This window comes from Diaporthe amygdali, assembly GCF_026229845.1.
Source record: "Diaporthe amygdali strain CAA958 chromosome Unknown NODE_11_length_1138210_cov_64_948100, whole genome shotgun sequence".
In the NCBI taxonomy this organism is placed as follows: domain Eukaryota; kingdom Fungi; phylum Ascomycota; class Sordariomycetes; order Diaporthales; family Diaporthaceae; genus Diaporthe; species Diaporthe amygdali.
Window position 1 is genome coordinate 228229 of NW_026517031.1, and position 27100 is coordinate 255328.

At 49.9% G+C, this 27100-nt stretch overlaps 8 protein-coding genes across 8 annotated transcripts; 4 read left to right on the forward strand and 4 right to left on the reverse strand.

The window, feature by feature from the left end:
* Positions 1-1534: 1534 nt before the first annotated feature.
* On the reverse strand, positions 1535-3931 carry J7T55_014343 (zn 2cys6 transcription factor; the record flags this gene model as incomplete). Its single annotated transcript, XM_053142330.1, has 3 exons — positions 1535-1629; positions 1709-3230; positions 3479-3931. The coding sequence occupies 3 exons, from the start codon at positions 3929-3931 to the stop codon at positions 1535-1537; spliced, it is 2070 nt and encodes a 689-aa protein (XP_052994533.1).
* Positions 3932-5480: 1549 nt separating this feature from the next.
* J7T55_014344 (Demethylsterigmatocystin 6-O-methyltransferase) lies at positions 5481-6757 on the forward strand (the record flags this gene model as incomplete). Its single annotated transcript, XM_053142331.1, has 2 exons — positions 5481-5790; positions 5904-6757. The coding sequence occupies 2 exons, from the start codon at positions 5481-5483 to the stop codon at positions 6755-6757; spliced, it is 1164 nt and encodes a 387-aa protein (XP_052994534.1).
* Positions 6758-7353: 596 nt separating this feature from the next.
* On the forward strand, positions 7354-9449 carry J7T55_014345 (uncharacterized protein; the record flags this gene model as incomplete). Its single annotated transcript, XM_053142332.1, has 2 exons — positions 7354-8826; positions 9165-9449. 2 exons carry the CDS (start codon positions 7354-7356, stop codon positions 9447-9449), a joined length of 1758 nt encoding a protein of 585 aa, XP_052994535.1.
* A 3111-nt stretch (positions 9450-12560) lies between these two features.
* J7T55_014346 (uncharacterized protein) lies at positions 12561-15195 on the forward strand (the record flags this gene model as incomplete). Its single annotated transcript, XM_053142333.1, has 4 exons — positions 12561-12579; positions 12694-13425; positions 13556-14682; positions 14764-15195. The coding sequence occupies 4 exons, from the start codon at positions 12561-12563 to the stop codon at positions 15193-15195; spliced, it is 2310 nt and encodes a 769-aa protein (XP_052994536.1).
* A 306-nt stretch (positions 15196-15501) lies between these two features.
* J7T55_014347 (exopolysaccharide inner membrane protein) lies at positions 15502-16826 on the reverse strand (the record flags this gene model as incomplete). Its single annotated transcript, XM_053142334.1, has 2 exons — positions 15502-15814; positions 15874-16826. The coding sequence occupies 2 exons, from the start codon at positions 16824-16826 to the stop codon at positions 15502-15504; spliced, it is 1266 nt and encodes a 421-aa protein (XP_052994537.1).
* Positions 16827-20135: 3309 nt separating this feature from the next.
* On the forward strand, positions 20136-21081 carry J7T55_014348 (uncharacterized protein; the record flags this gene model as incomplete). The annotated part of the gene is made up of 2 exons (XM_053142335.1): positions 20136-20692; positions 20781-21081. 2 exons carry the CDS (start codon positions 20136-20138, stop codon positions 21079-21081), a joined length of 858 nt encoding a protein of 285 aa, XP_052994538.1.
* Positions 21082-21766: 685 nt separating this feature from the next.
* J7T55_014349 (uncharacterized protein) lies at positions 21767-23224 on the reverse strand (the record flags this gene model as incomplete). The annotated part of the gene is made up of 2 exons (XM_053142336.1): positions 21767-22975; positions 23039-23224. The coding sequence occupies 2 exons, from the start codon at positions 23222-23224 to the stop codon at positions 21767-21769; spliced, it is 1395 nt and encodes a 464-aa protein (XP_052994539.1).
* A 1356-nt stretch (positions 23225-24580) lies between these two features.
* J7T55_014350 (PLP-dependent transferase) lies at positions 24581-26349 on the reverse strand (the record flags this gene model as incomplete). Its single annotated transcript, XM_053142337.1, has 2 exons — positions 24581-26062; positions 26134-26349. The coding sequence occupies 2 exons, from the start codon at positions 26347-26349 to the stop codon at positions 24581-24583; spliced, it is 1698 nt and encodes a 565-aa protein (XP_052994540.1).
* Positions 26350-27100: the final 751 nt, after the last annotated feature.

A 27100-nucleotide genomic window follows, 5' to 3' on the forward strand; every position in this document is an offset into this window, starting at 1 on the left:
TATGAACTTACCTACAGCACCACAGCCCAATTACCAGACTCGACCAAATATCGCTGTGCCGCCTACTGGTGGTTCTCGAGTGACAGGTACAAGGCCTGTCTCTGTAAGCAGCCCTCGTGCTGGACAGCCCGGTGCCTGGCAGATGAGCACTGCATACCCACTGGTGTCTACTGGTGTTACTCGCACGCCCACGGGCAGGTACATCATCAGATCAACTAATACCGCGCCGCAGCAGCCACCTCCTAGGAGTGCCAGCCAGTCTGCCACCAGGAATGGCAGCCAGCCTCCTCAGCCTCGACCTCCGATGCCGTGGGGTGGATTCTAGCAATGTTGGCCTTCATGAAACTGCAGTCTTGGCAGGAATGGGGTCTTCGAGTGCTCACACTCATAGACTGCTATGACCCTACCGGCATAACATCCACTCGGGCAGCGCCCGGAACAAAGTTCGCTGGGGACAAAGCTTGATATTGATTTCAGTTGGACCCTTTTTCACATAGGCAGGCACGCATAGGCAGGCATGCATACGGACTTGAATGAATACCCAGAAGCAAAGCGTGCCATGTATTGTTTTTCATTATCGAAAGAGGGTGGATAGATGATGAGGTTGGTGGCAATCTGAGTGGCCTACAGTGTCCAAACCTTGGTTCATACATACCCAGCACCCTTCTAGAAAGTTTGGCCGGTGGCTGGTTATCATGTGTGCAAATGGGGTCCGGCATGGTTTGGAACCCTAGCACATGGGCGGATTTCTTTCCGGGTCTTCTACTGGGCGGTCTTCATTAAGACGTGCAAATAATGGGACAGCAGCTCAATCGCAAAGAAGGAAGGACAGGCAGATATCACAATGCAATGCGGCCCAGGAACTTCTTGGTTCTCTGTCAAAATTGAAAAATAGAGGAGCCCTGACCGAGTTCGTCACCTCTTAGAGAGGGCGCCTGCCTGCTTTTGGGGGAGGCATAATATCAACATCATGTAAAACTAGGGCCTCATGTCTGCACACAAAAGAGGTGGAGACGGGGCATTGAGATATGGCTAGCCGGCCAGCCCTGTGGCGAGTCTTTTCTCTGGCGGCATGACCTAGGGACTTAGAGACTTGAATGAATTCCATTATCAAAAGATTTTACAGCAAACCAGCTTCTTTTGGCTCTTCTAGGGTGCTTTCCCTCGCATAGCTCCTTGTTTTGCAAGTGCTGGATGTGTTGATTTGAACAGATTCTCGGCTATTGCTGCTAGTTATGTGTATTGACTTGCAAAGAATCAAGAAGTGGCTAAACACAATGCAACAGGGATGTCAGTGAGGTTGATGTGATAGGAAAGTCTGCCGGAAGTCTACTATTATCACTACTCAACTGCCTTCGCTCGACTGATAGCAGCATCTGAATTAATTCAGTTCATCCAACTAAAGTTAATAATTACAGAAGATTGGTCAACAATCACCGGATGGAACCGGCAAAGAGGAAAGGGTATTATATCAGCTATGTATGTACAGTAGATATGAATCGGGAGATATAGTGGGCATTTCTCTCCCCCCTTGTCACAGGAACTCGCTCAACACCTGTGCCCTCGTCCGAGCAACCTCGGACCCGTCCTCCCCTTCTCCCATGCGTGTCATGATGTGCACCAGGCGGGCTGTGGTAAAATGAAATTAGTCTCGCCTTATCTTCAAACGATGTGCCTAGGATAGACGGGATAGCTTTGTTCAACTTACCAATATCCCCACGCCCCCGAACGAAAAGCTGGTCCTTATTGACCACTTCCTCCCCACCGGGCTCGCTCGCCGTCTCACGGAGGACGCTCCCGATGCACAGGGCCTCAAGGAAGGCGCGGTGGTTAAAGACCCACCAGGTCTTGGCCTCGAGCTCGAACAGGGCGTGCAGCATGAAGAAGGCGTTGATGGCGTCGTGGGCGGCCTCGAGGGTGGCGCGGACGTTGACGGGGACGTCGGGCGACTCGGACGCGTGCACGAGCATGGCGTTGTGGAAGTAGTTGCTGGTGAGCCACAGCGTCTGGCGCGCCGCCCGGCTGTTGGTCTGCGCCAGCGCCGCCAGGCTGTCGGCGTCCCACGACCGGAACGTGTCCGGGAACGACCGGTACACCGCCCGGAAGTCGGCCACCAGCTTCGTCTTGTGCCGCGGCGTCGCGCAGATCGGCATGTCCAGGCACCGCGGCGAGCAGATACTCTCCTGCACCAGGTTCGCTAGCGTCCACGACCCGCGGATGTACGCTAGGTCCGTCGACGTCGACGCGTTGATCGACGTGTATCCCGAAGGGTCGTCCACCATGTCGTCCACGTGCACGTCGGTGTGTGTAGCGTTAGGCGGCAAGGAAAGCAAGACCGTTAGGAATGTGTCCTGCAGGAGGACGGCCTGCCACACCTTGCGCCGCTCTTGCTTCTCAGCGAACGATGCGTTTGGTGTGACGATGTTGGGGTCGCGGTGTAGGCCCATGGCGTATGCCTGTCTCATCAGGATGCCCGCGAACGCCCAGCCATCGGAGGCATGGTTGTCGTTGATGAGGAAGTAGACCAGCAGCACCATGGTCTGTATAGACCTGATGGAGGCGGTGCTTAGGTAAGAGCTCATGCGCAGGGCCTGGTTGCTCGCCGAGGCGTGCATCTCAGCGGCGTCAGCCCTGTCAGCTGTGGTGGTCAAGCCGCTCTGGAGGAACTGTGTACCGAGCGCCAGCATGACCATGATCAGCGCGACAAAGGCCGCGTCAAATTGGTATTTCTTTTCTTGAGGAAGAGACCAGAAGTGTTCGTAATCTTCCAAGAAGGTCCGCTGGTCCAGCATGGGATACACGGGATCAACACACTCAAAGTACCGGCTTATGAGCATGTCGCACTGCAGCTTGCTGGGCATCATGGCGACCACCTCGTTAAGTTGACCTTCACAGCTCCAGACATTCACGAAGGGGTGCGCTGAGCCCACACCAAAGACGTTTGACCCAGTCCCGAAGGAATAAGGCACGGTGGAGAGAAGACCCGTGGACAAGGCGACGGCAGCTTTGGAGAGGCAGGTGTTAGTTGACAATACACCTCGGTCCGCGATGTTTGGTATGGGAGACCTGGGGTCTCCTTGCGGGCCTGACTTCTTCTTGGGCGGCTTGGTCATGCGCCGGCCGCTGGAGAGCGAGCGCGACGTCTCCTCGAGCAGGTTGGCGACGTGGGCATACTTGCACTCGGTCTGGCGTTTGATACAGGCCAGACAGTGAGGTCTCCCTCGATCGCACTGGCAGGGGGTTAGTTACATGAGATGTGAGGGCGCATGAGTGAGAGGGGCATTGAATGAAAAAGCATGAGAGAAATGGTCGACAGCAGAGCTGGAAGCAATTGATCAGAGCGAGGAGTCAAGTCGTGCAGAGTACACAGGGCGGCTCATGCGATCTGGCTGAGCTCAGACAATTCAGGAGGCAAGTACTGTAGAGCTCTGATCGTTGGTGGAATGGGATTCGGATGAGACAAGAAAAGCAGGCCTACCTTTGTCTTTCTCTCAACACACTCGAAACACGACAGTGTGGGCTTGTTCCGCTTCTGTCGTTTTCTCTGGGGCTCTTCGGTAGCATCATCGGGCTTTATCTCCTCGTTGCTTACGTCGGGGTAGGCGGTGGAGCTCCGGCGCGTGAGGATACTGGAGCGGTCGGCAGTCTGGTCTGAGTCGTCACGGCCCCCCGGCTCCCTCTTGATGCCAGGACTGCCAAGCTCTCGCTTCGGTGAGCCATTACTCGGGACTGGGTAGGAGGATGTCTCCCTGTCGCCCGAGGGGGAGGCGTAGATTGTGCCGGGGCTTGGAGACTGGGTCACGGGGGGACGGTCCGGACCGCCAATGGGCACTCTGTTGTAGTGTATAGGCTTGGGGTGGTGGGAGGGGTGGCGATGCGGGTGAGGGTGAGATTGTGGGTGAGAGAGAGGGTGAGTGTGAGGGTGTTCCATCGTTATGGCCGTGGGATTCCCGATGAGACGGTGACAACGGGGAGTGACAGTAACACTGACGGCAGTGACACTGAGACTGCTGGTGCCGATGCCGTGGTACTGACACTGACAATGGCACTGTTGCTGGTACTGGTACCGGTATAAAGGCTTGTGTACTGGCCTATCCACTCATGCAAACTCAATTCTGTTGATCATGAATCAGACAGACGAGCCGGTTGGGTAGCCCTACCGAGAGCCAAGGACCAAGGAGATGGCAAGGGCCGTTCCGAGTCCGTGGCCGCGGATCCTCGCGTGGGTTTATTAGACGGAGGTTTCTTTTTGAGTGCTGGCCGGCCGGGAATAAGACGATGACGGCCGGTGGACGATGATTTCTTGGGTTTCGGTGGCTGGTTGGGTTTTTGGGGGGCTGTGGGCTGGGTTGAGCCGAGCTGGAGCTGGAGCTTATTCCCACTCAGCCTTCCGTGCTGCTGTAATGCATCCAGACGTCATGGATTTACACGCAACATATCCATATCACCGGGTTTTTGGCTGGGAATAATAAGATCGACTGTCGTCAGGCAAGACACGACCACAAAGGCAAGGCCAGATGGGATGGGACGAGACAAGATAGGACGAGGCAAAGCAGGTAGGCGAAAACGAACAGATAGGTCTAGGTCTAGGTCTAGATAGGGCACACGGGTGGGAAAGAATGTCTGGGAGGGGCGGGATTAAAGGGGACAGTCGGGAATAGGAGAATGACTCGAGCACGACGCAGTAGTTCGTGAGGGGAAACCGGGACCCTGGGCCCAATGTCTGTTCTCCTCCTCCCCCCCCCCCCCAGTGGCCCCAAGTGGCCCCCCAAGCCTGCGTTCTCTCTGCCTGTTCTGCTCCTCTTCAGCTGCTGTGGGAATTGCCAGGATGGGTCGCGGAACACCCCCCGCGCCCCACTACCCGTCGTGCTTAGCCAAGTTCGGCTGCAGGCTTGTCCCGAAAAAGGGCCCCGTTATCAGATGAATGGAGATGCCCTCCACTGAAACCACACAACCGAGTGAAACCACACCATCCACTGCAGTGCTGTATTAATACATGATACAACCTGAGTGCACATAATATTGTGTTGTATTGACCACACCCTCCCTCTCGGTCCAGTCGGCAGCAGCAGCAAGACAAGAACACTCTACTTTCCCATGTATATGGACCTAGGTGCTGAAATTGGCTCACGGGTCGGATGAAGCCAGCAAGAGAGACACCACTTCTGTTCTCTGTCCACTTTCCTCTGTCTTGTTTCTGTTTTAAGCGCTGCAGCCGTCCAGGATCTTAGAGAGGGCGGCATCGCATCCCGCACCAGCATGCACGGAGCAGGATCTGGCCGACTAGGTGCATGTGCAGGAAAGGACCCTAGTTGCGCATTCGTACCACCCACCTAGCACAATAGTGTAGTCTTGCCTCGGATCACACTACCCAAAACCGTCCTCCTTCCCGCGTCGCCTCTGTCACGATTACATAAAGCCACACAACCGCCCTCGCACACACTGCAAGCGCCCGTCACTTAGTAAGACCTAGGAAAACAATGGCCAGCTATATCTCAGAGACGACCAAGCAGTTGGACTCAATTCGTCCAGATGCCTTCCAGTCAGACGCAGAGCGATATGAGGTCAAGGAGGCTACCCGCAGGCTCCTTGCCCGTCTAGAAACGCCCTTCGAGCGAGGATGGGCCCTCACAATGGAGACGGCAGTGCTTGTACCTGGACTGTTGGTCTTTCAAGACCTCGGAATCTGGTCCAAGTGGGCTGAAATCCAGAAGGGCCAAGGGCCAATCCCGCAATCTCTCAGCCACATCGTCGAGATGTGCAGCGCTCCAGCCGAGCCTAATCTCCTTCGTGAGTTCGGTGCGGTATCTCTAATCACACCAGTGTAATTATAGGCTCAAACCACGCTCTAGGGCGTTTTCTGAGGCAATTCGCTGCACTGAATGTCCTCGAAGAAACCGCAGTCGACGAGTGGAAGCCAACGTCATTCAGTCTTGCCATGGGCGACGAGTCGACATACACCAACGAGCTGGTGAGGTGCGGCTTCCTCCATTGTAACCCCTGCGGCCTCAACCTCCCGTCGTTCCTAGCCAAGAACCAGTACAGAGAGCCTCTGGATACCAAGAAGTTCGACAATCATACCGATACATTTGGCTCCGTCTTCTTCGACTATTGTCAGCAGAACCACACCGCAGGCTCAAACTTCATTGGCATGATGACAGCTGTACGAAGCCACAAGATGGACTGGACAGAGGTGTACGACACAGCCGGGCTTGTCGACGGCGCCGACCTCACAGGAAAATCGCCATTCTTTGTCGACATCGGCGGTGCACACGGACTGGACACGGCCCGTCTGCTATCTAAACATCCAGATCTCCCTCAAGGCGCGGGGCTCGTCGTGCAGGACTTGCCAGAGGTCACCTCCACGCACGGCGCCAAGGAACAGCTCGACCCGCGCATCGCTAGGATGGCTTACGACTTCTTCACGCCCCAGCCCTTGGCAGGCGCTCGGTCTTACTTTTTCCACGCTGTCCTGCATGACTGGCCTGATGAGGATTGTGTCCGAATCTTTGAGAATGTGAAGGGTGCAATGAAACATGGCTACTCGAAGCTGCTGATCTACGAGAACGTGCTGCCGGCTAAGGGTGCCGCGAGCCTGGTGACTACTCTAGATCTGCTGATGATGAATTCCGTGTGTGGCTTGGAGAGAACCGAGGGCCACTGGAGGAGGTTGCTGGAAGGCAGCGGCCTGCGGGTTGTCGGTATTTCGAGGCACCCGCGGGCTATCGAAAGCGTCATCGAGGTCGAACTCCCGTGAAGTCGGGCTCATCTCTGCCCAGCTCCTGAAAGTGCGTCTTCGGACTGTTCTCGATCACACCGCTCGTCTTCTCAGTGATGGAAGATCGATATCGCGCGTTCTATTGTATTTCGCCCTTTTTCGTCACTTGTAAGCCATCGAGTAAAGTTCTGTCTGAATACTTATACAGTATACGTTTCACCCCCTTCTCACCGGGCGTGCATTGCCCTTGCTCCATCCTAAACCATCCCTAAGACTGATTGTCTTATGTCTGGCTCAAGTGGCTTGCTTCAGTGCCGATAAACGCTGCTGAGTAAGCTCCATATCCATCAAACTCGCGTGCGACATACAACTTGATTTTGAATAGGTTGGAAATTTTTGACATGTCGCCAACATAAGCTTGCATGAGTCCAAAATGCTGCCTAATGACACATGCGTGAACATTGTCGCACAAAGCTTTGCATGTCAGCAGCCCTTTGCAAAAGCGGGGTGTCTCTCGTCCTTCTCAGCCTGATTCGCGAACAAATCGGGATTTCAACGCATATGTACGTGGCAACTGCTGTCGTGGTGTTGGTATTCTTCTGTGGACGAATCGCGGTTAGAAGACGTTCGACACGATGGCATCGCATTCAAGCGGCACGACCGAATACCAACATTTTGTTCCCCAGTTCCTGCTTCGAAACTTTTCCAAGCCGTATGAACCACCAAAAAATGAGCCGGGACGACAGTCCAAGAAGAGACGTGGCAGGGGCGTCAAGATGTACCGCGGGGAGCGTGTCGTTAGCCATGTCGACCTCACAGCCGATAAATTGGCCATCGAAACCACCCCGGTCAAGCGAGTCCTGGGCATGAACAACATGTACGAGGACCTCGCTCAAGCCACAGCCAAGGAAAGGCACCACATCGAGGAGATGTTCGGAAGGCTTGAAAGCGCTGCCAGTCCTGTATTTCGCAAGATCACCAAAGCGTTCGAGCAAGGGGATACTGAACTCTGGTTGACGCGAGACGAGAGGAACATCGTCCGTAAATTCTTGTTCCTGCTCAAGTACCGCGGCTCTCAGTTCCGCCGACGATTCTACCACGATACGCCAGAACAGTATGATTCGGATGACAAATTGCAGCTGCGCCAATATATGCGTGACCGAGGCTTCCAACGACCTATCGATGTCTGGTTTGATAACCTCAAAGCCATTGCAGAATGCAAGATGGATGTCGAGGGCAAGTGGATGACAGATATCCTCGAACGAATGTACCCTGAAGATGCCATGTGGTTTTGCCATCACACTCAGCAGTCTTACATGGCTCTGTGCTCTCCTTCTGAAGCCGATGCGGAGTTCCTTTTGGGCGAGAATAGCTACACTGTATGGGAGGGAATCAGTTCTTTCAGAGTCGACATGAAAACAGGAGAGGAGATAGGCTCTTCCTGGGTCGACTTTCATGACTTCGCGCCAGTCTCGCCGAAGGTGATGATCGTGTTGAGGAGCTTTCTCCTCCCCTTGCCAGAAGAGGATGCTGATCCTAAGTTCCGGAAACTAAAGGACCAATGGTGGGCAGATGCTGTCGATCGACCATTCGGGGCTGGCCGCAGATCGGAGCTCGCTGACCTGCCCATCGCGAAAGCGCGCAACAACTACACGGAATTGATCGATGGGCAGCTGAGGCCGCTCGAACCGCAAGCGCCAAGGTCCAAGCACGACAAGTTCCTTTTCAAGTTCTTCCGTATCAATCGCGACCACGTCAACAAGATCAACTCATTCCTGCTGGATAATGCTCACTCAAGCATCGTGTTCGCATCTCCGGCGATCTTCACCAGGACCTTGGAATGGTACATGGCGGACACGTCTCAGACCTGGAAGACCGTTGTGGGAACGGAAGACGAGAGGAATGCAAAAGTCATCTTGCTCACGAAGCTCGCCGCTCTGATGAAGTCCTTGGGGTCTGAAATCGAACCCGTCTGGGAAGAGGCACCGAGCGCAAAGTCTTTGATGTTGAATTTCACGGGCCAGGGGCCTACCGGTGTCCTGCGCTCAGAGTACCAAAAACTCCTGGACGGCATGATGAAAAATTTGGACCGAGAAGACGCGACGAGAGTGCCTCCGCCCACCCCGTTCTCGAATTGTATACCAAGCTAGGTAGAGGTGACGAATCCATGATTGTGCAGGACACTAGCTAATGCTTTTTTCGCCAGGGGGGACGTTGGATCAGTTTCTTGATAATGTGGAACAAGTTAGGCGTCTGCTAAACCCGCGGATCAAGCTGGATGTCTGAACGAGGGGAGCATCAGAACTAATATGGAAGAAATGTTGCCAAATGCTTGAAGTTATATACCTTAGTCTGTCACTTGTAGGCGCTTCGGTTTATACCAAGCGACTGGGAAGCACGTTCCTTGGAAGGTCTGAAGGTCTGAAGTGACAAGGGTTGCCTTCAGATGTTGGAGTTGGAAGTGGAACTCTTTGGCAAGCCAGAAGACGCCAGGATCACTGATTCGAGCTGCCCCTCTCTGCTACCTCTCGCAGTCTGTGATCGTAATGACATCATATCAGCTGTCTATCAGTTCGCTAAGGGGGAGGTTCTGAGTCGCCACATCTACGAAACTGCTAGGAACAGCATCGAGAAGGATAGGCCGCCAGTTTTCAAGGTTCGGATTGACATCTGCCCAGACGCTCTTCTGATTGGAGCAAGAATACACAGCTTCGTGTTGAGGCCCGGCTGATACCACAAATATATTCAAATACTATCTTTCAATCTCCAGAATCCAGAACTTTGCTGCGTGGCCATTGACGACCTTAGCTTGGCTCCTTGCCGTAACCTGCAGGTCATTTCGTATTGGCATAAACCTCTAGAACGGAGGCATTGAGTATCACAGACCTCATCGTTAGATATGTCACTATTCAAAGACGGTATCGGGGTGACTGAGACTTAGGCCAGCTCTCCGCGCCCTTGATAGTAACCTCAGGCGATACTCGTTTCCGAAACGAGACGGCTCAGTTGGTCATCACCACACCCATCGCCATCGGAGCTGCAGGGAGTGCGCAGATTGTAGCGGTTATGGTTACTCCGCATGGCACGGACACAGCACCCGTCGATTCCTACAAGGCAGTCGCGAAGACTTATGACCCATTATACTATAGTTTTGAGTCAAAAACCGGACACAACCCGGAAGATTGTGTCTACTCCGCGAGCTATGATTATATCAACGAGGCTACCGCATACGAACATCTGCGTGTAGCGAGGCAAGCTGACTTCTTTGCTCCAGAATACTACGGCTGCTGGAAGTACACTTTGCCTATAACGATCAGGGAAAGCTCTAGGATAAGGCGTATTAGCCTAATCTTAATAGAGCGCTTGCATGGGAACAACATTCTTTCGACACGTGCCCGGAATGATCCCGATCTGCGCAGGGGCCTGGATTCGTTTCATTACCCTGAAGAGTTCCGACTCGAAATACTTGCCCGTGCGCAGGACGGCTATATCAGGCCGCTTAGGCAGAAATCGCCCAGAGGGACTTTGTAGCACGCAGTCTAATGATTGTTGAACAAGACTCCGCGACCCCTGCAAAAATAGTTCATGGCCATGTTTTGCCCCGTATTGTCCTCATCGATTATGACAACGCCTATGTACTGGAAGATAAAACCCTTGAGGTCAAGTCACTCCTAGCTAACCCCGTGAGCGTCTTTTGGGGGGGATACATTTGGCATGAATTTCCAGGTCGGGTCCCACACAAGTGGGAGAATATTAGGCGTCAGAAAGAGTGGCTGCTCAGGAGATTTGCCGGTCCTGGCCAACGAGAACTCTATATACCTGTCCGAGTTGAGCTCTAGCGCTACTCTACTTCATTGTAACATCCGAGTAGGTATAGATGAGTTCGGTTATCGCGTTAATCTCAGACGAAGAATGTTTGCACAGACAAATCACTTCCAATTTAGGACTGACTCAATGAAATAGTGGGCAACTTATTCATGGGCTCAATCAATCTCTTGATGCCGGTGCGCAACGAGTTGAAGCCTGGCAAATTGCATTATTTTAGGTAAGCCATTTGAATGTTATAGCCCTTGGATGGCCAACCGCTTCTAACTTAGAACCGTGATTATTATCTATTTTCACCTTCTTCAACCGAGGCCTGCTAAGTGAATTGGAAAGGAGGTCCCCTGAAACGCCGCTTCTGCGGCATGCAAAACCAGCTTGAAGAACCCCAGTGGTTGCAGAATTATAAAGGACAAAAGAAAGACAGCAGACAGTAAAAAGAAAGCTTGGGTTGAAAGATTACTTCGCGAATACTTACTCGAACCCCTGACTGACAGCTCAGCTGGGCGGTAGCTCGTTGGGGTGAGCGACAGCTGAGCAGCTGGCCAGGCTGAACATGCTAGACGGAAACTAGTCTAATAAATAGCTGGGGGAAGCTAACGAGGCAGCTAAATGGATACATACTATCCATGCCTTCCTAACAGGAAAGGCATATAGTCCCTGTCCAGAGGGAGGCGGAGAGTCGCGATCAAGACCTTGAAGTCTTCAAGGCACTTAGACCTAGACTAATCCAGACCTTGAACTGTTCAAGGCATTCTTCACGCCACCTTGAGCCCTTTGGAGTATGTCCTAAAGTATTATCTCTGCCATATTTGCGAATCCACATCGCTTGTGATAATCTTCAATACAATTGTGTCAAAAGATACATAATTCACGTCAAGTTCTTGTCAAACACCCGCAGGATTGCTGACTCCTCAGTGGAAATGAAGACGTTCGTTGACAGATTCAAGAACACGCATGATTCGATTCGGATAATTTGCTTTGCCTGTCGATATTGAACTAGGAAGTGTGATTTGACAGCACATGACATACTACTCCATTACACAGTACCTCTAACGTGTGTTATGCAATTGAACATTCTCTCTATCCAAGTATATACTGCGTGGCGCCTCAATTGGTCTATTTCTGAGTCGCGCTTACTTGCAGGCAAAGACACTCAGTCCGTCTACAGAGGAGGGCACCTACGTATGCTTACATAGAGAGTTGAACGGATGATACTGGATATCCTTCATCGCGAAACATCTTATGACTATGGATCAACAACTACAATGATGATGTAACTACGCAATCTCGAGGTGTATACACTCCTCACCAGCCCCAGGGAATATAATCTATGTCATTCCTGCAGCGGCTGATAGATCGTCCACGTAGCATTGAAAAAGTTGGGCTAATAATGGCTTTGGAAGGAGAGTAAGCATTAGTTGCGGTGTGCGCCAAAACAAATTTTCATAGCAGCAATTATTACGGCTATCCTGTCTTTTTGCTATAATTATGTCACTTGGCATATGCGGGATCCAGGCCATGGCACTGGCGAATATAGCTAGACTTCAGCGAACTCATCTGTAGGCCAACCAACACCTAAGCTGTCTAGTTTGGACCAATGTGCAAGATCTCAGATGTTTGATGTTGGACAGTATGTTGCGGGCAAGATCCACCGTCCGGAGGAGTCACGTGCTGGGCTCTGCAACCTTGCACAGTTGGTTGTGTTGGCAGTGTTGGCAATGTTGGGAGGAAGGATGCAATATGCAGGGGTGCTTAACCCTCCTCCACCCAGCTGAGTTGGCGACCAATAGGCGATTCCTTCGTCGCGCTCTGTCAAAAGCAAGCGGGGCAATTCATGCTCGTATCACACAAGGAACCTCCCAGCACGAGGTCTTTCAAAAGGCAGTAACACTCACAAGCTTCCATATTGTTCACCTAGTACGCAGTCGACGCCTTTCTAGCAGTCATATTCTCATCGAATGCACAGGTCATTGAGGTACATCCACAGTCTGTGGGTTTCGAGTGTCTCAGCATCAGAATGGACGAGGGCCAAGGAAGTCGACCCGAGACGGGACGAGGAAGAGTACATCCACGTAGCCACGGACGAGGGAAATTATATCGGCAGAGCTACCCACGAGAAAGACTTTGCCTGCGAAAACAAAAACACAAAGACAAGGAAGAGTATATCTACACATATATGGATGAAGACGAGTATATCGACACAGACACGGATGAGGAAGAGTGTAACCCCACAGATACGTACGAGCAAGAGTATATCGACATAGACAAGGATGAGAAAGAGAATATCGAAATAGACAAGGATGAGAAAGAGAATATCGACATAGACAAGGATGAGAAAGAGAATATCGACATAGACGAGAATGAGCAAGGGTATATCGACACAAGCACAGACGAGGAAGAGTATCGGGCGAGCGAGCAAGAGTACATTGACACAGACTTTGACGATGAAGAGTATTTCGATCCAAGAGCGGACGATGAAGAGTCTATATATATAGACTTCGAGGAGGAAGAGTATTTTTCCACAGATACGGAGGACACTCAGGAAGTTGCCTCTATGCCGGATTTGGACGATGATTTGTATCTTGCATTGAGCGAGATGATATCCAATCTGTGTTCCACCTGTCGCCAGTTTCCTCGGGGCAGGATTTCCGAGACCGACAAGCGTTTATACCATCCATCTTTGTCTTCTTTGAAGGAATCCGTCGATGCCGGCTGTATCATCTGCGAGGACCTAGCGCGAGAAGTCAGTCGTTGGTCCGAACCTGGACCAACCCCAAATGACTTGTGGTCTATCAGATGCGAGTTACTCAGCCGTGATAAAAAACTGCTTATGAGATTTTACCTCTCAAACTGCGAGGAGTGCGATCCTTCCGATGCTGGCTGTGAACATGCTAAGTCGTTGATGGGCATGAATTTCTATCCTGCCAGCGAATTAGGCCTAGGGCCAGAGTTTTTAGGTACGCCACGTGGTCAAACTTGGTAAATGTCACTATTTGAACTAACGTGCGCCAGATACCGCGCTGAGGACGACCACCGCAAAGTCGGCAGCCAGCATCAGCATGTGCCAATACTGGTATCAACAGTGTTTAGAACATACGACTTGTCGAACCTGGAAATTGGAATCGAGAGCTCTTCCAACCCGGCTGGTCCAAATCAATAAATCAAAAAATGGGAAGCCGGGGATATCGGCCAATATCTGTGAGACCCAAGATTTGCCGTCCAGCACCCCGTATGCGACGCTGAGTCACTGCTGGGGAGACGGAGTGATGTTCAGGTTGCTAAAAGACAATATCGAAGAGCTCAAACAAGATATACCGATCAGCCAACTACCAAAAGTGTTTCAAGACGCGTTATACGCAGCGACAGAAATCGGCGTCTGTTACATATGGATTGATTCTCTCTGTATCATCCAAGACTCGGAAGAGGATTGGACGCACGAGGCCAAGAGGATGGGCGATGTTTACCTGTACGGAGAATTCAACATTGCAGCAACAGGCTACGAAAACGGTAGTTTTGGGCTATTTAATGAGAGGAAGGCACTGTCGCATGTGCATCCTCCATTGCGCTTCGAATGTGTTTTGAGAAGTGAATACAAATCAAAACGCTCTTTTGATGGCATTTATGTCAGAGTTTCCGAGATCGAATTCGGACAGGAAATCCTCTCAAGCTTTTTGATGCAGAGAGCTTGGGTAGCCCAGGAGAGAGTTCTCTCGGCAGCAACTCTCCATTATACCCCGGGAAAAGTTTGGTGGGAATGCAGTCATCTCGTTGCCAACGAAGCATTTTCACCAAGCATTCCTATTTGGGACGATGTACAATTGAGCCCGGCAGGCGGAATACGCTCGCTAAACACTAAAAGCGAGCGAGAAGATATTTATTCGTTCTGGAATAAATTCATCGGCTACTACGCCGGTGCCGATATGACTTACGATCAAGACCGTTTCCCAGCAGCCGCCGGTATAGCACGTGTTCTAAGTGAACTCATTGACGATAATCTCATCGCTGGGATCTGGGAGGGGGATCTAGTCCGGTCGCTGGTCATGAATCGCTACTGTTCGCGCGCAAGTATCCCATCTGTGCAGCTCGCGCCGTCATGGTCCTGGGCGTCTTCAATCGCAGACCACCGCATCGGGAGTGATGTAAGCCAATCCGTGGAAACTTTAAATGGTGTTCAGATCCGAGTCTTGTCTGATATTCCCGGATTCGAATCTGATATTCAGTCTGCATCTGTTCAAAAGTCTGGCGTGCGCGGGCTCGCGATCAAAGGACCACTGAGAAGGATCATGGTCGACTTGGAGGAGCGGTCGGATTGGCTTGACTGCCCAATTACAATTTTTGAAAACAAGAGACCGGCTTCTTTTCTAGGCGTGCTCACAAAAGAGCAGATGTGGCGTTGGGATAAACCAACTCACATGCTCCTTCTCGCGAAACAGTATAATAGCTTCGACTCGACCTTTTGGATCTTTGGGCTGCTCGTACAACCAGTCACAGAGGCTGATGACCCAAACACATTTCGGCGGTCTGGCACGATTCAGTTCAGCTTTTCCCCGGAAGAATGTGATAAAAACCTAGGCCTTTGTGAGGAGGGTGGTGTGTATCAACCGAGTTTGGTTTTCGAGGAATGCGGTCTTCAAGACCTGATTCTTATCTGAAGGTAAAGTACCAGAAATTCTGTCCTGGACTTATCAATTTGAGATCAACTTTTGAGAATATCGAAGTTTTCACTTTTTATGGGATGTCAGGGTGAAGTTGTTGCACCTTGAGAATTGATCTGTCTATTGCCCTACACGTGCAAGATGTCACGCACACGTAGACATAATGTCGCGTGCGAAGAGCGGGTCTGCAAATAGGACTTTCCTTGAAGGAATAGAACCTGATGCGCTCGAAATCAAAGTCCTCGTCCCCTGCAATCTCACACATACAAGTCCGAAAATAGTCTTGACAAATCAAAGAGAATCTCAATCCTCCTCCACAAGACGATACAGCAATGTACCGTGTCCAAGAGAATCGTACCCCCCGGAATTCGGACTGTAGTCACCTCCACCACCCTCAATATTCTCAGTAAGATTTCCGTTCACAAAGTTACGATACTCTAGCGCCCAGGAAGCGTCAAGACCCTTGATCTCAGCGAAGTGGGAATATATTGCCTCGTACCCAGGCCTGACGTCAAAGCGGGCTTTCTCAGCGACAACTTCCAGCACGCCTTCCCAGCTACGGTAGGGTGTGTATGGTACAGTGTGGTTTGTGTTATACTTGGCGACGTATTCGGCACTAAAAATCATTAGATATTTTCCATCAGGCTATATTCATTGTGTTGCATGAGAACCCACGCATTTAGGACCTGATGCCCGTAAACTGAGTAGAGATCCACACCCTGATTCCAACCCTGTTGACCAATGACCCCCAGCAAAGAGATACAGAGAAGAGAGTGAGCCTGGTCGCGCCCTGACTCCTGCATCTGCATAAGAGTTTTGTTGGTGCCGTCTTCTGTAAAGTTAGCAATAGAGAAATACGGCAATGCGCCGTTAGCAACAACTTCAGGCTGGCCAGGTAGCCCATCCTTGAAGTATTTCACGGCGTAGTCGTACATCGTCTTGTTATCATTGAAGATTCCGATCGCCATTAAGGAAGCGATATTGCAAAGGTCCCAATTTGCGTAGTAGAAGTCTGGCTGGTTGTTGTGGTGGTCGAGAAAACCCCTGTTGTAGACCGCGAAGATGTCGTTCAGCATCCCACCAAAAGCTTCTTGATTCGTCTTTGGCCAACCTTGATACTCTCGAAGAAGCTCAGCTGCATTCGCAAACTGGTAACCGTAAAGACCTGCCGCAAGGTATTTGTCGGGGCTGCCTTTGATGTCTACCAAGGTGGAGCTCCAGCCATCCAAGATCTCGACTGCGTGATCCGCATAGGACATGTTGCCCCCAATCAACCATCGGAGAGCTAGCTGATAAGCAGAGTGGGCATCGCGGTACGCGTAAGCGTAGTTTTCCGGCAGACCGAGTGTGGTGTTCGTGCCACGTACAATTATTTCCTGAGGCGTGGGGGCCCAAGTGATCTGGGCCAGCTTTGTGGACTCCAGGTGCTGCCAAGCTCGGTACCAAGGCTGCTCTTCCGCCTGAACGTGTTCTTGGACTCTTTCTATGTCCATGATAGTGTGTAAGGCGCCCGGGTGGACAAACGGCTTGGCATCTCGGTACCGGAGCTCATCTCGGTCAGTTGGCGAAGTGCTGGTGACAGTGCTCCATGATATGAGGACGATAGCAAGCAGGCTCTTAAGCGGCATCGTGGACACGCAGCCGTACTATGGAAGGCACTGATTTATGAATATGATTTAATTCGATTATATGAGCTTGTCCGAGATATCTGATCGAAGCCAATGCGCGATTACTTGTTATATAGACCAGGACACTGCTCCATACGGGCGGGCTGAATACGCCCGAATGGCGATGACCATATGGCGATGATCAACCTGATCTACGCGGACTATTAATCAAGGTCACACTCCTTGTTACCCATTCCATTCTTCGCTCCACCAGCGCGCGGGGTTGACACCACGATACGGTCCGGTCCACCACTTTCCAAGTATCGATGAGATCTTGCTGCGGGGAACGCCGGAACTTCCTCCGAAATCCCGCCCAAGTATTTGATCAGAATTTTGCTTAAGAGAGATCCTATTTTTGATGCGTACAGCTCTTCAGAATGACGCTCACGCGTTTTTGCAGGCATATCGACGGAGCCTCCAGCTTCGGTAGCTAACCCCATTCCGTGACTCAATTATGGCTGCGGCTGACTGAGACCGAGATCAGTAGATGGACACGGATAAGCTGAAACTCCGTGGATTACGACATGCTTTAGTTGTGTAATAGTATTAGAAGACACACCCCAGGGAATCATGGGCACCTGCTACAAATCAGAGTTTCACCGTTATGTCGTATCTCTGAGCACAAGGTCGATTCTCATTTGTTATTTGTATGCCTGCTTCACGTCTTTCAAGCCTTTGTCTCTTTTGAGGATATACTATCTTCACAGATCTGGCATCCAGTACACCAAATAGAGGACACTCGACGCGAAGCCCCTACCTAACATCAAGCCAATTCTACCGGCACCAATATCATAAACGATATTCCGTTCTGTCACCTCGGGTCTTTCCGATCCAGGTTCAAGCTTGCCTTGTGTCTGTTTGCTGATCGTCTTCTTGATTACTTCGTAGTGTTAGCCTTCCGGCAGGATAAGTGCACCCGCGTTTTCGAAATGAATTGGTGTGTATACTGGCCAATCCTTCCGGTGTTGTAGGATCATGAATGCACTGGGATCGTTGTGGCAATACCGACCTCGAATCAAGTTCCCGTCCACGACATACTGGAAAGATCTCTGTAACCTACATAACGGCATCAACAGTCCTTGAGGATCTGCGCCAATGCGTACAATTTTATCGTACCTGGTCGAGTGAAATTGAAAAACGAATATTTTCACGGCAGCACAGCATCCACTCACCACTGGACGAGTTTTATAGACAGCATTATGGTAATAGGCAAGTCCACGTGTTAGTTCTCGTGCGATTCGAAGCAATTAGACACACTGAACTAAACGGGTAACAGTGCCATTCTCTGTCCTCATTGTATCCGATGCAGGATATACCAAAAGCTACTTTGTGAAGGAAGTAACTAGAGATTTGATAACTTCTATTTTGTTCATATTTTTTATTTTTCTCTTGTTGATTGACCGATTTACCATGACTCAGGTTGAGTATCAACAAACTCACCTCACCACTGCGAGATTGGCCTGTCAGCTTCCCAGTCTATCGTCCTCAATGTTGACTTCTGTGGTGACACGGCCGGATCAGGGGAAGGAGATGGCGATAGCAAGGGAGCTGGCGGGGGCAAGGACGCCGGCGTGGAGGGGAAGGAGGGTGCCAGTGCCGCGCAGGAGGTTTTGTTTGTGGCAACTCTCTCAAAAAGCCATAGAGATCAATACATCTAAGAAGGTAGATTTGCACAAGGTAACTCAGCGATTATCTAATAATTTTGGCCTCAGGATCAATGCCACAAACTGGGTACGATGCCTCATTCGGCCCGGATGCTTCTCGACGTGGCAGATGCCGATCTGACGCGTGCCTATGTCGAGATATTTTCTTTTGAAGGAAACGCCGTGGACCCTGAGTGTCTACGAAAGACTCGAAAATGCCATTGTAGATGATGAAACAAGGTAGATCAACGAGAGGCTGTGAAGCGTTCTTGTGCTGCTTACCCTTCCCATGATGACGATATGCAGAATCGAGACCCAAAGGACAGACTTGCCGACAAGGTTTCTTGATATATTTTGAAAAGTCATTGCTTTTTGAATCATTCAATTTCTGAAAACCAAGAGAGCCATTCCAGGCCAGTAAACCAGGAGGTCTCAAGGTAGCTTGTCGCGTCCTACAATCTGGCGAGGTCATTGCAGCGATGATGGCCACAATTAATCTCTCGCCGCGAATCATGCAAGTGGTTGTCTTCTGCCGCTAAGCACTATCCCCGGGCATGCCTGGCTGGCAAGGAGTTCAGAGGAGCGGCGCTCGAGGTCGTACTGCGGCGGATCTCTTACAGTCACTGGGAACATTGAGGCTTCTTGAGGTCAAGGAAGTTGGGTGATACCGTCTACCATGAGATTTTTGCTGTACCTTGGATCTATTAGGCTGGCGCGGATTTTTCAAGCTAGTATACGCGCATTAAGGAACCAGAGCACAAACTACTAACGCCAAAGTGTATCACACTTTGTCATCCACAACAGCAGTTGCAGGCGGTGGTAATATGACCTCGGAGATTGTTTACAAACGTGTCGGGTGCTCAGGCAATTTCATCTGGTCAACTCTGGAATGAGATGTAAGTCAGAGGCTTGTAAAGTGTGACAGTCAAATGCTATTTTCATTCATTACATTGTAAATGTGCGGAAGAAGCCATCCAAGTAGCCAGCAAGCTTGTGTATATGATTGTCTTTGCAGTGTACAGCCGAGGTTGAGTGCAGTCTAGTTGGCCATTTCTCTGATGCGACTGCTTTTCATTCCCGAGTAGTGATGTTACAGTGGTTCAGACGTCAGTGCCTGTTGGATTTAGGTCAGTACTCTTTGGCATAATCATTTCAATCTGCTTGAACAATTTTGCAGTGTCAGTGATGCAGACTGTTGGGTTTGGTGGATGACCAAGCACTAATGTGATATAAAGTTCGCAATGTTAAATAAAAATTCTTCCGGTTGCCTTTCTATAGGCCGGTTTCGATGAACAACAGGGCCTCGGTTGATGGGATTAGGCCGAGCAATGTCCCTTTGCTAAGCGGAGACTCTTTCTTTTTAGGCCCACTTGTAGAGTACGGAGATATTACTTTCAGTAGTGGCCCACTACAAATCCACAGATCATTAATGTTCTCAAAAGTTGTTCATGTAATAACTATCTTCAACACATGTGTCATCAAATGTTTGGGTTCTTGGCATAATGAAGAGAGTCATGTTTATATGTTGGTCATCCCTCAATCAACTCAAGCACTTAAGGAAGGGATGTGGGTAGAACATCGTATAAGGCCTGCATAGCCTGAGAGGACAATCCTGAAGCAATACAGTATGTCGACTTCTGTCTACACTCTCAATCATGGCGATGCAAACAAAGAAAGAGAGCGCCTCGACTTTCAACATGGTGTTCTCAAAGCTATTATGGGAAGCGACTTTCCAGACTTGATCTGGCAACACCTGAAAGGCATTCAAGCTCCCAAGGTCGCTGATGTGGCTACCGGAAGTGGCATCTTCCTCAAAGAACTCGCATCGAAGCTTCCGGAGCAAGCGGAGCTCGAAGGTTTTGATATGGACTCGAGCAAATTCCCTGACCCAGCCTCATTACCCCCAAACGTCAAGTTGCAGCTCGGAAATGTCTTGGAACCATTCCCGGCAGAGATATTGGGCAAATACGACCTGGTGCATGTGAAATTACTCTATGCGGCAATGAAGAAGGACGACTGGTTGTTGGCGACAAGGAATTTGAAAACACTTCTCAAGCCAGGCGGGTATTTATTTTGGTCCGAAATTGGAGCGTACGGTTACGCCAGTAATCCATACTCCCCAGCATTTCATGAGTGGAAGAGGATAGAGTCCGAGGCAGCCGTCAAATTGGGACGTGATCCGAAGTAAGTCCGCTATGATCTCTTTCCAAATTCAAGATACCAATCATCGCATTTATATGCTTAATGGACGAAATACTAAATACATTCCCAGATGTCCAGTGCTCCTGCCATACCAATTTCGCCAAGCCGGGTTTGAGAACGTGGATGAGAAAGTCTTTGTGACTTTGGGAAGACCAGACCTGATTGACATCATAACCAAAATGGCATTGCTTTATATGCCACAGAATCTTCAAGGTCTTTTGAAACTTGGAGTCATGGGGCAGGATTTGACTGAGGAAATGGTCAATTCTCTAGTTGACACAGTCACTAAAGAAACTGAGAATGGGGTGGAGCTTGGGACCAATTTCCATTGGGTCTGGGGCCAGAACCCTGTTTCTCCAAGTCAAATCTGATGGAACGGAAGCTTATCCATATATTATGTAGAATTTTGTACCTTCGTCTCGTTTTCCTCTTTGCCACAGACTCTAGCGCATTTGTGACAATTAGAAGATGCAGTAAGGAGAGGGCATTTACCTATGTTGCCGCATGCATGTATTAGCCAAGAGAAGATATAGTCTGGCCACTTGGATCAGGTATGAAAAGCTGAGCTGGCAACCGGCTCTCATCATCTTGTCAAAAGAATTAGACTAGCATGAGTACCCTGTTCCTGTACTTCTCATCGTGCGATAATTTAATCGTGCCTAGTGTTATGTGTCCACGGTGAGATGCAAACTTTTTAGCGTCGGCCATGCGATCGCAAACCTAGTCACTAGCACTTGGGGATGACCAGGAGGAGTAAATAAAATAAACAACGTTCGCTGCGATGACATGACCCTGAATTACGGGTTTAAAGTTTTCAACTGTGTCACAGGGAGCTGATCAAATTTGCTGGCACCGTGATTGAACTCGTTAATATCCAGATTATTAATACATGGCATGGAATATGCTAGTGAAGTATAATTATTTGTTATGTGACATCTATACAATTCTAGGAGAAAGTCAGTCATCTCAATAGCCCTCTGAGAAACCTTTATGGCCTCGGCCGTTTGATAGAAAAGAAAATGTCCCAAACCAGAGGGAACATCTCCAGAGAGAGTTCTAAATTCCCTCCAGCATCCTCGGCAAAATAGCGTCTGTTGTATTCCACAGCATGGCGGCATCGTTGTTCATCCAGTACGCTCCCGTGTACCAAGTTGAACGAAGACCCTGCAGAGCGTTTGCCTGAGATACGATTCCATTGCGCAGTTGATCAGCAGACCAGCGCCGGTACAGGAGACCGTGATCTTCAAATGCCTTGAAGTCGACCTGATCAACATCTCCAGCGGGAATCGTTCCTGCATCCATGAGGTTCTGCAGGGAGCTGCGCACAATGTTCTTCGCTTCCTCGAATTCGGTATCTCTGGCGACGAAAAGCACAGTGCGGTAAATAGGGCCTGTTGAAGAGTTTCCCATGTAATTGAAACTTGACAACGACGACACCGCAGGGTACGCGAGATAGTTGGCGGCTACAGCTCCTGGGGCTGTGTTCTGAACCACCTGCACCGGCAACGATGGATGCGATACAATGCCCGTGTAGTATCGATCACCTGTGGTTGAGGAGAGAATATCCGCCTCTTGATCCTCCAAGTCAAAAATCGTTTGGTCCAAAGTTTCCGGTCCGATCGTTATTAGGAGTCGTTTAGCATTGATCTCGGTTGTGTTCCCGTCATTCCCCTTCACCAGGAGTCGTACACCATCGTTCGATCGTTGAGCTGAGATTGCCTGACTTTCGTAGAGGACATCATTGCCAAGTAGCTGCGCGACTCTGTCGTATATCTCGGAGTTGTCGCCCGAGATTGGCTGGAATCCTGAGGCGGTAGTCGGTACAGCGTACGCTTTCCACACGTCGATCATCAATGCGGCCTCAAGGTCCACCACGACCGTGCTAAAGATTGACGGTGATGCGGCTCCTAGATCGTACTTGCGCGCAAATTCATTCCAAGTCAACAGGAGATCTTCTGGAATGTCCTTGCCGGTTGGGAAGTCCAAGCTCGTAGGCAACATCAGGTCTTGGTATTTGAGCCACTGATCCCGATATCTTCCCATTGCGGCAGTGACTTCCTCCGTGGTTGGAGGTGTATAGTTGACTGATTTGCCGTCAACGAAGTCCGCATACAATGTCCCTGACTCTGCAAATTGGGGGGTTCCGATGGGGATATTGAACCGTCCAAAGAATTCCCTGGAGGCCGTTAAGTTGGTGAAAACTTCAACGCCATAGTCGAATGGATTTCCGGTTGTCGGATCATGCCATGTATTGGTATGGCCGCCCTACGAGTAGATCAGCCATAAGATCGATTATGGAGAGCAAAAAATCGAGACAGGTTGCCTTACCAAGCGGTTCTGCTTTTCAACGACGACAATGCTTTTACCAAAGTCCTCTCGTAGTCGCACGGCTGCATAAGCCCCGGAAGCCCCGCCGCCTATGATTGCAACGTCTATATCGATGACAGTGCTTCCCCCACTGGCAGCCTTTGCCACTGCTCCGAGAGTGAAGAGCAGAAATCCACCCAAAGCCATAGTGTTCTGTGAAATGAATGAACAGTATCCTGGGACTCAAATGCTACATCGCCACACTTTAAGGAAAGCTTTTAAATGAGCTATCGTCTATTGGTTAGTCACCTACATCAGCCACAATAAGCACGCATCATGTGCACCTTTTGCAAAACAGCGACCTGTAAAGCGGCGGTCAAAGCTATTCCGGACTTCCGTAGATAGGGGAAGTACTCCATGGCCGGGAATGCCCGGAAGCTCGGACCGCATAGAGGAAGGCGTGGTCATTGATTTCCCCGACCAGAATTGAACGGTTTAAAAAAAGCCCGGCAACTCAAGTATGTCTCTTGTGAAAACCGTACTGCTGCGTGCCAGCGAGTTCTGGCCACGCGTGTTCTCACAGCACGGACGGAACAGAAGTAAGGCACGCTCCATATTTAATCTAAGAAAGGACTTCTTTGCAGAGCTTGATCGCGTGTTCCCCACCCAAGCATTTCGGACTATAATATCAGCAGGAAACCTGGCCAGACTAGTATGAATAAGATTAGGATGAACAACTTTGAACTAATCGACACAAAATGGAGGTAGCCTGGCTGCAGATCACAACACTGATGAACCAATCAGGAACATTAATTCTTTTTAATATTGTAAGCTGTCGCGCTGGTATCGAAATCGCTTAGAAAGACTTGATTTCTTGTCAATGAAATATAGTCCGTCCGTGTAGGGCTAGCAAGCCGCTGCGCAGTTCCATCCTCATTCTGTATCTGAAAGGGCCCGCGGGACAAAGACTTAATCGTGTTATTTTGGTGCCGGTTTTCTCGATTAGAAGACCGGATTTAGTTAAAAATGTAGACAAAGTGTGAACCACGTGGACTTCGGACCACCGTTCCAGTGTGAACCAATTTAACTGCGATCGAAAAGTCATAATTAGAAGCAGACGCTTACCGTATAACTATCAAAGTGGGCAGATCCGGGCTTTTCTTTTCCCTTCCCGATGAAACTGCACACATGCATATCTCCTGGCATTTGTGGGCAAGATGTGTGAAAAGCATAGCATCATTGAGTTGATATGATTCAGACAACCTAGACGCAGGTTGGTTGGAAACGGCTGCTAGCCCCACAACGAGGCAACAGTTTTGCCATGACTGGCAGCAGGAGATAGCGTGTCGGCAGAATCGGGCGACCAGGAGTATAATGTTGTGAGGAATTGAATATTTTAACGGTCTTGTGCTGTGAAGGAATTCCTGCAGTCGAGAAACGAAAATCGGGCTGATGAAAGAGTGGAGGGAGAGACAACTCATAGGACCAGGGTACCAAGTTCAAGCATGAAATTTTATTTCTTCCCGCCATTCATATGACTGCAAATTTGATTAGAAGCCGTTGCTATTTCGACTTCTCAGATTGGTCTGCCTTCATGATTGCATACTTGAAGATATGTAGCAAAGTATCCGCATCCTCCATTCCGACTGAAACCCTGATTTGTGCTGGGGAGAGGCCCAGATCAGCCATCTTCAACTCTTCCTCAGCACCGTAAATGAGATACGTATACCCTAGAGCAAGCGTCCTATGCGCACCGAGATGAGGACCATGGTACACATGAAGATTGTCGTAGAAAGCAACGGCACTCTTTTGAGATTTGAATTCAATGCTGAAGAGACACCCGTATCCCGGCGTGAAGCTCACTGTGGGGGGTCGCATGAAGATTTGGTAATTTCCTTGTCCTCCTGTATGTGGGATACTGGGGTAGAACACATTTCTGATGCTGCTGCGTTCATCCTTCGATCGTTTGTACAGCCAGTCTGTCACCATTTTTGCATTAGAGTTGGTGATGGTCGATCGATGGAGATAGTCCTCGCTGTTGTGTCTCAGGGCCTCGGCGTCGCGAATATATAGATCATTGACGTATTCCTGATTGAATTGGTGCTTGAAATTCTCGTATAGCCGGCTTGATGGATTGAGGATGACGCTACCACCCAAGACATCCGCATAGCCACTGAAGGTTTTAGACAGGCTGGTGACAATGATGTCTGCAACGGGAAGGACATCAATGTTGCAAAATCCACCAATCGTGTCATCGACGACTAAGACAAAGCCTAGCTCATCTGCCAGTCGCCGCAGATGGATCAGATTAGGAGTGAACAAAAGTGGGTTGCTGGGGTATTCTGTCCAAAGCGACAAGACAGGACGCCCTTGGGCTTTTTCGTTCCTGAGGAACTCCTCCAATGCATGCACATCGGCGCCAGTGGGGAAGAACTCTAATCCAGTACCGTATTTCTTGAGAACATGCCTAGTTTCGTAGAAGGAAACTCCCAATATGACGCTCTTGCATTCGCTGCTCTTTGCCAAGCGTTGAAGATGATGATGGGCATTGTAGATAGCCGCCATTCCTGATTGGAATAAATAGACGTCTGAGGCCTGGACCTGTTTCTCTCTCGTTGTCACAGGAGAACGCTCCACTAGGTAAGCTATCCGCTCACGAAGCACCTGGTGAGGCGTTTCCAGCTGTCCCTTGCATTCGGATGCGGTCGAGAGAGAAACCTCTTGCAGAGCGGCCGGGTTGTTGAGCACATCTTCGGCAAAACGGCTTGAAATCCCAACGCCGGTATCTGACCACCAAGGCATAACGTGGCCCAAGCTTCGCACCGGGAAAATCACAGCGAAAAAATGTAGCTTGCCATGGTTGATTGTGTTGCTTCCAAAAGCCCGGATGGACACTGTCGAAGGGACAACGGTTTCCTTGCCGTCGGTCCGATTAGGGCTAGTGATGTAGGTGACGCACGCTTGTGCCACTTGCAGTCGTGGGAACAGAAAACAAGTGTACTCGTCAGGATCCAGCCCACAGAGCTTTGTGATCTTCTCAACAAGCTAAAGTCAATTTTGGTGTGGTCAGCAGTACATCAGATTGGGAAATGGGGCTATTTGAGTACGGGACGCACCAGGGCACAATCCCTATGAAGCAGGATACGTGGATAGATGCTGACTATCTTGGACAGATGGGCAGGATCACGCTCCGAAAGCTTCACTAACGCCTTCCACCCAGGTATGTGCGATGTGACAGAGTGACGAGGAGCCGGCGGCAATGGATGAGACCATGGTGTCTCAATCTTGTTTGGCTCTGCAATGTTTCGAAGCTCAAAATCATCGATAGACATTTTGTTATGGCTGGTAGAAAAGAGCAAAAGAAATTTGGTACAATGTCACCGCGATATCTGAGGAATTAGCTGATATGAAGATAGGGAGAGATTGCCCTGAGATCTATGTACTCCAATGCCTACTGTTGAACAACGCTGTACTTGCTGAAGCTTATGAATTGACACTGCGACTTGAATGTCTCACACCATTTCCATGCGGTCCACAGTGGATTGAAGTTTGATGTCAATTGTTTGCGATAGCGTCAACTTAGCCCATTCTGCATTGTACGGTCAGGGGCGACTTCCGCCGACCCCGAGGGTACAAAGTGTAGATGATCACCCTAGAAAGAACACATCAAGATATCCCGTGATATGATGAAGTACAATTACAGGAAACTATAGTTTGATTGGCGCAATAACATTGAACGAGCTAATAGTGCTGAAGTGATTGCAAAGAAAATACTGGGCTCGGGTCCCACCCCCCCCCCCCCCGTTGAGTCAGGTCGGCCTAACATGCTCGCGCACACCGTTCAAATATAAGTTTCTCCGGCCTGAGCAGCTAGCGGTCTGCGTTAGGTAACTAGGGACCGGTTCAGATTTTCGCGTCTTAACGAGACTGTATTAGGAAATACGGTATTCGGACAGAACCCTCGAGGATGAGTTTTGGAGAAAAAGAAACTGATCATAGATTTTGATTATTTAGTATGACAGGCTAAGCATCGTATAAACAGATAGAAAAAAAAGAGTTCCAGCAAAGAGCAATCTTATTTGC